We start from the raw sequence: 11881 nt of genomic DNA on the forward strand, positions 1-11881 counted from the left end.
CAAAATCGTTTGATTCGGTTTTTAAAAAGATTTTTATTTTAATTGACTACTTTAATAAAAAAAGTTTATTAAAAAGCAAAAACTATTTTTAGCAAACAAGTTTATTTAGAAGACTCTTAAACATACCAATGCTAAATTTTATCATTACTTTCAGAGTTCGCTTCATTTAAAGTTTCAATAATATGCGCGATTTGAATTTTTTATACGGAAACGCCGTGAACTTAAATTTCAACACCGTGAAATTAAACTAATTTTTTTAATGATTTGTTCACTTACTGTATATAAATTTGTCAGCGTCAAAGTTTCAGACATTTCTGCCAATACACGGATTTATAATCTCAGTTCCGTTCGGCAAGTTATCTCAAAATTGTTTAGAAAAGTAAACATTTCTAGAATTTGAGAAGATTTGAGAAAAAATTTAAGAAGCTGAATATGACATATTGATTTTACTTTGATATAAAATTTTTGATATAAAACATTTTTAACGCTAAATATCTTTCCTAACCAAATTTATCACTAACTTAAGTTCGAAATATTTATCTTAAACAATTTTGCAATAATTTACGGAACGGAAATGAGACTATAAACCCGTGTATTGTTGTTTTTATCGCGGAAGGCTGAATAACGTAAATAAAAAACTAGTTTAACGTAAATAAATAGAATCGGTGCACAGTGGGCTAATTTTCAAAAAAGCTGGCCAAAAGTCAAAAAAAAAATCACTATTGTGATTTTATTATTTTGAAACTACATAAACAAAGCCCTGTTGCATTTAATTGTATAAGAAAAAATTGTATATACTAAAATATTATATAAATACCTTGAATCGATACGATTCAAGGTATTTATATAATATTTTAGTAAAAAGTTTTATATTATTTCTCTAAATTTTATGCGAAAAGTGCGAACAAAAAAGTACAGAATAAAGTTTATTTATTTTCTTTAACCCATTTTTCAAGCATTGAAAAAGTAGTGAACTCGCGAGATTCCGCTTAGTTATAATTTGGATGTTGTTCATAAAAGTGTATTCTAAAGATTGATTAAAAGAAAAGGCACCTATTTTTGCCTATTACTTTATTAACTTATATTGTGTAGTGCTAGTCGTGTTTTTTAGTAAACAAAATGGCGGTGTTTTGTTTTCTTTACAAAATCAGTCAAATTGTATATAGATATAGTTATTATGTTTCTTGAGAAACTGATTTTGTTAAGTGCAATAAAACTACAAAAAAATTAGTAGCACACATGAATGAGATTTTGACAAAGTTAGAGTGTAGGGGCGGGGGGGGGGGGAGACAAACCCCCTCGGTTACGACGTCTTTTTTACCTCAGCTACGACGATTTTTGTATAGTTTTATTGAATTTTACAAAATCAGTTTCTCAAAAAACATAATAACTATATCTATATACAATCATATGATTAACAGTATATTTTACCTTTCTCTTATATATCGAATTTATATAATATAATATATTATCGATTACTTTTTACTTTATTTTTAATTAGTTTAGTAAAGTTATAATTTTTTTATGATTTTTTCAATTATTATATTTTCAATTAATATCTAAGGTTCACAAAAAGATCATTTGCAAATTCCTCGAATTGAAATTTTTGAAATTTTAAAAAACGAGTTATCTTCAGATCTAGATGACCAGCTTAATATTTTGCAATCACAGTTGTGTCTAAGAAGTAAAATTTGTTTCCAATTTTCAACAGATGATAAAAAGAAACTAAAAAATGTATTGACAAAATTAAAAATAAAATGGAAAAGTAGTAACCGAACAAAAAAAATATTTTTGAAGACACATGACACTTGGTTAAAAGCCTCAACAAATATTTGTGTAAGTTATTTAATGCTTATCTCTATTAAAGTTTTAAACTTTTTAATATTTACTAAACATTGAAATAATTTCAGATTGTTCAAGCACGAAATAAAGAGAGAAAAAGCCATAGTGCAATGGGTCGACCACCTTTGAATTTTGATGAAGCTATTGAACGAACGAAACGGCGAAAAACAGAGGAAATGCGTTCGACATTTAGTTCATCCGAGTTAGCATTTGCTTCTCAGATGAGTCTTCGGGCTTCAGGAGCATGCAATGCCGGAGTTACAGTTAAAGATTTACCTTCCACAATTCAACACCGAGTCGCAAACTATATAGAGAGCCTTAAATTGTCCCAAATTTCACAAACATCTGAACTATGTGCTGAAACAGCTCTTTCTATACTAATGGAAGCAAAGCTTTCTAAACATCAATATTGCATTATAAGAAGTGCTGCAATTGCGAATAGCTCTTCTTTTTCACCATCTTACGAAAAACTTAAAGAAGCCAAGAAAATGTGTTACCCTGAATATATAACTAAGCGCCGAAGTAAAACTGCAATCTTTATTAAATCACACTTGATTAAATCACAATTATAAAAACTCAACAAAATGTAATTGACTCCTTGAATGTAAATCTTTTATCAAATTTTATTTTAATTCTTAAGTGGGGGTTTGATGGCAGTTCCGGTCATAGCGAATATAAACAGAGATTTGCCGATGGAAGAAACTCAGATGCAAATGTTTTTCTGACTTCACTTGTACCATTACAACTTTTGTGTACAAATTCAGTTTTAGGTCAAGATATTATTCTATGGAAAAATAGGACACCCTCATCTACTCGATTTTGCCGACCTATCAGACTTCAATTTCTTCACGAAAATGTTCATACAAGCATTAATGAAAAAGACTATATTGAAGATAAAATTAAATCACTGGTTCCTCTCATCATTGTTCAACATGAAATAGAAATTAAAATACATTATAAATTGGTTATGACAATGATTGACGGAAAAGTTTGCAATGCAATAACATTGATGAAATCAACAATGCGGTGTTATTTGTGTTCTGCTACTTCGAGTCAATTCAATAATATCAATTTCGTTAAAGAAATAAAAGTTGACGAATCAAAATTGGAATACGGTTTATCAACGTTGCACGCATGGATTTGCTTTTTTGAATGTTTTTTGCATCTTGGGTATAAACTTGGAACAAAAAAATGGCAAGCACGTTCTGACATTGAAAAAAGTATAATATTACAACAAAAATTGTTAATTCAGAATGCTTTTAAGCTGCAGCTAGGGTTAATAGTTGATCGACCGAAACCAAGATGCGGTAATACAAATGACGGAAATACAGCTCGAAGATTTTTTAAAAACTCACAAGTGTCTGCTGATATTCTAGAAGTGGATTTAGAACTAATAAATCGGTTTCATGTAATTTTACAGGTATTATCTAGTGGCTTTCCAATAGACGCAGACAAACTCGATAACTATTCTACCGAAACTGCACTACTTTTTGTTGAAAAGTGTCCTTGGTGCAACATGCCTACAACAGTACACAAAGTACTTATTCATGGAGCCTTAATAACAAAAACAGCAATACTACCCATAGGACAACTATCTGAGGATGCACAGGAATCGAGAAACAAAGACTTAAAAATATCGCGAAGATTTCTCCAGGAAAAATTCCAGAAAAAATACAATGCATGACGTTTTTTGCAGACTTCTGGTTTCGTCAGATCCTGCAATATCTTCACTTTTAAAATCTCATGCAAAAGTTAGCAGATCTTTGTCTTCTTAAGCTTTACAAATGTTATTACCTCCGGAGATTAACGAAAACTCTGAAACTCATTCGTCTGTGATTGAGTTTATCAACAATATTTCAACAATAAATGATTCAGATGACAGTGGTGATTTATTTTAAAGTAATATAAATGAAACAATTATGATAAATGATGCAAATAAAAGTTTTCCTTGTTTTCCTTGAACAAATAAATAAGTAGAATAAATAATGAATTTTTCAATTTATTTTTTTTAACATTGCGGCATAATAATACAGTCATAATACATTATATATCGGTATTATATATAGTGTTTATATATGTAATGTAAATAATACATTAGTCTATTGAACTTAAATGTCGAATTAGAACTAATTGGTTAAACACGAAAGCCCAAAGGCATTTCTAATGATTAATGTTTTTAAAACACCGCCATTTTGGATCTACCATTATTGAATTTTGGTACACTTATGTCAAATTCAAAGTTGGGGATCCAAAAAAATGCTTTACAGAAATTTTCCATCAATTATAATCATTTTTTGACTTTTGGCCAGGTTTTTTGAAATTCCGCCCACTGTGCGGTGTTGAATAATAAAAAAAATATATATATAAAAACTTTTTAAAAATAACATTTTAAAAATGGACTAAAAAGTAGGGATCCAAGGACTTTGGGTACGTACACAACCTGAAATATCCGTTTAAGTCAATGACTGAAAATGTAAGGCAACTAAGTACAACTCGTTCCTATTGGCGCCCAATATTTTTAGTCATTGACTTAAATCAGTGGCTGACTGGCCCCAGGGAGCACCGGGAGAATTCCCGGTGGGCCGGTATAAATTTGGGCCGGTGGGCCGGCCTAAATCAGGTCGGTCAAAATTTCAAAATGAGTTAACGCAAGAAAAGAAAGGGACGAACTGCAAAAAATTTATCTAATTAGAATTTAAATATTTTCTCAGGTTTTATAAATTTTAACCCGTTTCTATACTTTCTTTTTCTTTGATGTGGGCCGAACAATTGTGAAACTTCCAGGCTGATTTCAAGCCTCAGTCCGCCCCTGACTTTAATGGATATTTCAGGTTGTGTACGTACACAAAGTCCTTTGGTTTCGTGAAGCAGTATATTTCTTACTTTTTAGGTCCATTTTTAAAACGTTGTTTTTAAAAAGTTTTTATATATATATTTTTTATTACTTATAAGTTGACAGGCCTAGTAAAGGGGTATATATGTAAAAGTTCCAGGTAACAAAAAAAAACTATTCAAACTAAGATGAGTAAAATATATTAGTTAGATAAATTGTAAAAAGTTTTACTCACCTTAGTTTGAATAGTTTTTCTTTTGTTACTTGGAACTTTTACTCAGATTTGTTAAAAAATTTTTAAGCTATATATATATATATATATATATATATATATATATATATATATAATATATATATATATATATATATATATATATTAGTTCGCTCAAAAAAAGTTAAGGACGTCAAATGCAAGAAAAGATTATAAATTAAAATTGAAGCATTGTAAAATAAAAACTATTTCAAGACAGAAGCAGTTTTCTGTCTATTACTGTTGCGTTGCCGTTTGGCTACATTATACCATAACTGTTTATTACTTATTACCAACTAAGTGTTAGTTTCATATTTCAGAGCCGTAACCACCGGAGGGGCTAGGGGGTCTTAGCCTCCCAAAAAAAAATTTTAAATTATAATTATTAGGGAAAAACATATATGTAAAACATTTTTAACATGTACATTTTTCATATATGCAAAAATGTTTGTTTGTCATCGATGGGTCAATGATTATTTACAAACACACGCAGTGTTCATTGGTATACATCCGTTACGATATACAACTTTTGAAGAAACTGTGCGTGTTCTCAAAGGTATTCTCTTGAGGATGAATTTGAGATGAGAAGATGGGTGTGGTCAATGCTATGACGGAGCTGCTAATATGTCTGTTCCTAAATCTAGAGTAGAAACTGATATAAAATTATTTAACAAAAAGTGACAGGCGCTGGAAGTGTTTAAAGATTGGAGGAGGGGGGGGGGGCAGAAATGGGTGGGGCTTAGGGAGGGGTACCCCTTCCTAAATGGGGTGTTTGGGGGGCGTTATCCCACTAAAATTTTTTTAGGCATAACTAACCCTGCTAAATTCAGATTTGCAATCCTTTTTAAATCATTATATTTAATTATTTGGGTTAAAACAAAATTTACCAAAAACAATTACAGTTACTGTAAAAAATGCCCAAATACGGATCAACGTTCACGGGTTTTAGCCGCAAACTCTTTCATGAGTGCTGTAATGTCAACCTTGTCTAGGTAATCTTTGTTAATGTGCATTAAAGCGAGGTGAGTGAGGCGACTCTGTGACATTGTTGACCGCAGCCAAGTATTAAGCCGTCTCAATGTACTGAAGGACCTTTCAGAACCAGCTACGGATATTGGAACAGATAAACACGCAATTACCTAATAAAACGCAATTACCTGTTCCACCATGTCAAATAACCTGCGGGTACTTGGTTCAAAGTCTTTTAAAGCTGCTGCTAGTCTGTACTCTATACTCTATACAATGAAATTTTTTTACTAATCGAATTCTATTGAAAAATTCTTAATTTAGTTCTCTTTTTTGTCATGGATAATGACTTTGAAACAATAGACTTTCAAAAGTTGCGTTTAGACGTTTTCAAAATTGAAAATATTTTTTTACGACTGATTTATATGAGGGCGATATTTTCTTTTATAACAGAAAAGTATTTGACTCTACATATTTTTTTATTAAAACTTTTAAAGCTGAACTCCAAACTAACATAGGAAAGTTCACGGTAATACACATCAACATCAGGAGCTTAAATACAAATATCGATAAGCTAAAATACTTTCTTATCGAAGGCAAAAGTTCTTTACAAAAAAAAGAACTTTTGCATTCTTTTGAATGGAAAAGTTTTTTTTCTTCGGAGTGCATAAAATTATCGCTGTTTTGAATCGCGGATAGTGACATTTTGGATGGGGGGGGGGGAGGGAAGAAGATATCCTCTGCCCCCGGTGCAGAAATGTTGGGTGGGCAGTTGCCCGTCCTGCACCCTATGTTCCAGCGCCTATGGCTAGTAATATAATTGTTAAGTGCTAATAGTATAATTAGTATAAGTGCTTATAGTATAATTGTTATAAGTACTTATATTATAATTGTTTTCCGTTAGTTCTCTAATAGCATCAAGTTTGGAATTTCTTTTAGGTGACTTTTTAATAAGTTTGCATATGTATTATTTACAAATTATATGCTGTTCCAAACATTTCGTTAAGATTCGGAATATTTTAATCCTTTTAAATGTGATTATAATAACGATGTTTTTGAAAAAATTAAAAATGATTTTAATATTGATTCATTTTTATTTTAGAATCTATTCGTGAATACAGCGTTTGCCTTTTATCGGCACAACTGAGTTGTACCCGATAGCTCAATAGTTCGAGGTAACTGAGTAGCTCAATAATTGGAGACAAACGTGCGAGCGCAATTTTAGCTTAGCAAAAGTTTATTAACGTATTAGAAGATCGTATTCACCGCCCAGAAAATAATGCGGATGATACAACTATTTATAAAAAGATATTGTAAAATGCATCTCGACCAATTGATTACTGTCTTAACCCAGGCACATACATGATTGTTAGCAATTTAGAATTGAAAATGGACAGTACAATTGAATATAACAATCAACTAATTATTGCTTCTCTGGTTGTTACTAAAATAGCTTAACGAAAATTTATATCCTATATAGATAGTGGTACTCCTGGCATATATACAGTGGAATGTGATAAAATATCTTCAAACGCAGTAACATTAAAAGGAAACCCTCAAAAAGTATTAGATACTATGACTACTTTATCTGCTGGTGTAGGTTTTACAATTATTGAGCCTCTAACTTGGTTCTTTTACAGTCTTTTCAAGAAATTGATCAGATTACTTTTAAGTTTACTGGTTATGATGGATCAGTCATTGTTATTCTCAAGTTGCTTTAGTTTTTGATAACTGGGATGGATGTTGATGTGAATTAAACAACAAAAGCAACTAATATAATAATAATAATGGAAAAAAGCAAAGTTTGATTATATCTAGTGCTACCAAAGACTAACGAATAATTTTAGCTTCGGCACCTTCGTTTGAAGATGTCCCGCTTTAGACTATATCACTCTTACAAACAAACCTATTCCAAACGACTTGGCGATTTCAAAAAAAAATAAAACCTAATTATTAAACAAAAATTGACTGTAATTTATTGATGGTACATAATCTTCTGTTCATTGTTCACATTAAAATTTGAGACTCTGAGTAAACTCAACTGAGGCAGAATGTACCATGTGCCTAAATTGAAGTAACAACTCTCGAACTAATCTTGTGCAAATTAAAAGATAATATGTTTAATTTTAAAAAATATCAAAAAACATAATAAACGTAAGTGCTTTTTATAATTGCAATAAACATAAATACAATATTTAGCTCAACAAAATTTAAAAGTGGTCTTTTCAAATATATTTAAAAAAATGAAACCTCAGTTTTATTTATTACTTATAGCGGTAAAGATTAGTTATCTTTATTGTTCAATTCTTCAGCACATAGCACTGCTTTTTTTTTTTTTTTTTTATCAGTTTCTTTGATGAAGTGAGGTCTTTTTTTGGCTTTCGTAATTTTTTTTTTCTTTTGCTCTTATGATTTCTGTTAATAACTTTTGGTTTTCTTTTAATAACATTTTTGTCTTTATATTTTGCTTTTCTTCCAAATCATATTTGTATGGACTGCTTGTCAAAACAGCAGTAAACCCTTGTGCTGATGATTTTTTTTTTTCGAGGAGTAATAATCTTTGGAATAGGAGAAGCTTTTGTCAAGGGAAAATATTGGTTTTTATTTGATACTGTTGGTGGAACAACTGGCTCTGAAAAGTTGAGACTTTCTGTCAGAACTTGATTAACAACTGGCGTTACAACTTTTGAGGCCTGAAGCTCAATGGGTAGATCCTCATTTTGAGCAATGTCTAGAATCTGCTGTGGCGAGATTAATGTTTGACCAGGAACATCTTTTAACGTTTTTTTTATTTTTTTATTGAGCAACTGCAGAGGAATATCAGTTGAAAGTGCTGAGGCAAAATCATTGTCTGTAAAAACATTTCGATTTATCGGGAAAATGCCAGTCTTAACGAAACCATTAACAGCAGTGATAGCAGATGCTGCTCGCAAATAGCTATTTTTAAACAAATAGCTATTTTTGGTGGTGTCACCATATTAATATAATGGGAAGTGTAAATTTAAGGCAAGAATTGTCAAAAGCAATTATACTAGATTTTACTTGCTCTCTATTTTAATATTTCAGTCAATTCAAATTGTTCGGTGCATTTCGCCTAATGACGAAAAGCCGGTCGAAAAACTTTTGATATTTTTAATTAAGAAAAACCGCGTCGGTGTACTCATTACAAAACAGGTATTCAAATTTTAAGGCAAGAATTGTCACTTAAATTTCAATAATTGTTGAGGTCACTCTTATGGCAGTGCTGCAAATATGTCTAGAGTATATTAAGAGATACAAGCAATGATGTATAATAGAATGAGAGATGAATTTGAAAACAAAGATGATTTAGAATGAAAATGATGAATTTAAAAACAAAGCACAATTAATCTCATCAGGTAAAAAATTATAAAAATATAACAGCGTACTTTTTTTTTTTAAATATACACGTTTTGTTAGATAAAGTTACATAAGAGTTTTTTGTATTACATATCAATAAATAGAAGTTTTAAAAACAGAAATATATATGAGTTTCTCGTAGTACATATCAATCAATAGAAATTTTAAAAACAAGCCAATTTTTAAAAAAAACCTGACAACGGGGATGCTCGGAAGCTAACTTAAACTGCTCGTGATAATTTGCGTACCAACAGATTCAGAGTAATTATTAGAGACGGAGTTTAGAGACGGCTTTAGAGACGGAGTTTAGTGACAAAAGCATAATTTACTTAGAAGTTGCAGAGATATTTTCTTTTTTGATTAACTTTGAAATTTCAGAAAATATCTTTTGACAGATGGTTTCTAACTTTGTTAATTTTCATTCTGACAACTTAGGCGTTCAGCCAACGTTATAACAAAGTTGGCTGAACGCCTCCAACGTTATTTTGGTGTTAGACTAACGTAGTGTGCGCTAAAAATAGACCCTATCCATATTTGGTCTTTTTGTCTGAACGTCAAAATTACTATCCCTATTTTTTAAATTTAGTAATTACAAACTGTTCTGCAGAATATTCGTTTTAAAACAGCCGTGGCGCAGTGGTTAGAGTTCTGGCTCTGAACCAAGTGGTCCGAGGTTTGACGCCAGATATAGCCCAATAAGCGACTTTGGTAAGGATGGAGACGTAAACTTCCTAGTTAAATGCTCCTCCGCAATGCCTGTAATAAGACCGTAAGGACTTCTGAAAACACTAATTGTGCAAAGAAGTACCATGGTTCAGAAAAGATTAGACAAGTTTAGATTCATATATATTGAATCCAATATTCTTGGCGAGATCGACTTTAGGTAAAATAAATTTATTGCGCATAATGTGTAACAGTATTGGTATATTGTTTAATAGAAAAATGTTTTTAAATTCCTTTACAAATTATAATCTTATAATTCGTTTTTGTTTGGTGCAGATGTACAGTATTGGACAAAACATTTGCAACCAACATCGAACAATAGTAAAAAGTGTTCCTAATTTTAAATGTCTTAAAAACGAAACGAACTATACTGCCACAGCAAACAGTTCAGGAGTCTGGAGTCATAGCATGCCATGACATGAGCAATCAGCTGACAGGTGACAGCACACAGGCAGAATTTCGTTGACAAGTGCCATTTTGCAGCGGACAAAACAAGTGCAACTTTTTTAGTTTGTTTCATTTTCTTAAGTCTGGTCTGTGTCAACGTCACGGAAGTTTTTTAATAATTAAAGGAAGTATCCAGAAGTTTTCAGAAGTTTCCAGAAGCATCGAAAAGAAGCATCTAGAATCTTCCAGAACAGGTTCACATCGGTTCATTTTACTATATAAGAGACATGTAAATTGACATGTAATTCAGTCAGTATATGGAAGTCAATCAGTCAGTATTATCAAGACAGTTTATCGAAGTGAGTTTTATCAAAGTGTTTCATCGAAGAACATCAATACAAGAAGTGAAATACAACAAGTGTTTCATTACATCAAAACAGTCCACATCCAATCAAGGCGTTGTGTTCCACAGAGCATTATTGTATCATCACAAAGTAAATGTAACACGGTAAGCCTTGAGAAGCGTGATTATTTATTTTTATTATTTTTATGACTTCAAGTGCAAAAATGGCTCCCGACAGTCTTGGATTGGAACTAAGAAAGAAAATTATTGGCGATTACGTAAGTGGAATGTCACAAAAAAGTATTTGTGATAAATATCGCGTGAAAAAATGGACCGTATCAAGACTATGTTCCAAATATCGTTCAACGGGGAAGTTGGCAGCAGATAACAAAGGTGGAAGACCGCGTCCCACCACTTCTAGAGAGGATTCTATGATCGTCAGATCCGTCAAGAAGGATCCCTGGATATGATCAGTTGAGATACAAAAGCAATTAGAGCTGCCTGTATCGGACCAAACAATCAGACGACGTGCTGTTGAAGCCAGATAGTTTTCTCGACGCCCTGCAAAGAAACCGCTGATTTCACTAAAAAACCAGAAGAAAAGACTCCTGTTTGCTACATCTCATATTGACTGGAATGTGCAGAAATAGCGAACTGTCCTGTTCAGTGATGAATCGAAGTTCAACATCATTGTGAGCGATGACATTTGCCGTGTACGTCGACCGGCCGGAAAACGCCTCAATTTACGTTACTGCCATAAGACCATAAAGCATGGTGGAGGCAATGTAATAGTCTGGGGGTGTTTTTCTGCTAACGGTCTGGGTCCAATACATCGAAACGATGGAATAATGGACCGTTTCATGTATAAAAATATCCTGAACGATGTTATGTTACCTCATGCTGAATGGAATATGCCAATAAAATGGGTTTTTAGGCAAAACAACGATCCGAAACACACTGCAAAAGTAGTCAAGCAGTGGTTTCAAGACAACCACCTATCGGTGATGGATTGGCCGCCTCAATCTCCGGATCTCAACCCCATCGAGAACCTGTGGGAGATTGTCAACCGCAGAATTAATCGTGAAGGTGTTCGTAATAAGGATCAACTGTTTGAACAAATCCAAAAGGCCTGGGCAGCGATTCCACAAAGTTTCATTGA

The 11881-nt window shown here is 32.1% G+C and overlaps 1 protein-coding gene across 1 annotated transcript; it reads left to right on the top strand.

Moving 5' to 3' along the window:
- Positions 1-1563: 1563 nt before the first annotated feature.
- On the top strand, positions 1564-3759 carry LOC136080583 (uncharacterized). Its single transcript, XM_065797405.1, has 2 exons — positions 1564-1836; positions 1911-3759. Exon 2 carries the CDS (start codon positions 1953-1955, stop codon positions 2412-2414), a length of 462 nt encoding a protein of 153 aa, XP_065653477.1. The 5' UTR covers positions 1564-1836; positions 1911-1952; the 3' UTR covers positions 2415-3759.
- The last annotated feature ends 8122 nt before the right edge of the window (positions 3760-11881 follow it).

This window comes from Hydra vulgaris, chromosome 05 (genome assembly GCF_038396675.1).
Source record: "Hydra vulgaris chromosome 05, alternate assembly HydraT2T_AEP".
In the NCBI taxonomy this organism is placed as follows: Eukaryota; Metazoa; Cnidaria; class Hydrozoa; order Anthoathecata; family Hydridae; genus Hydra; species Hydra vulgaris.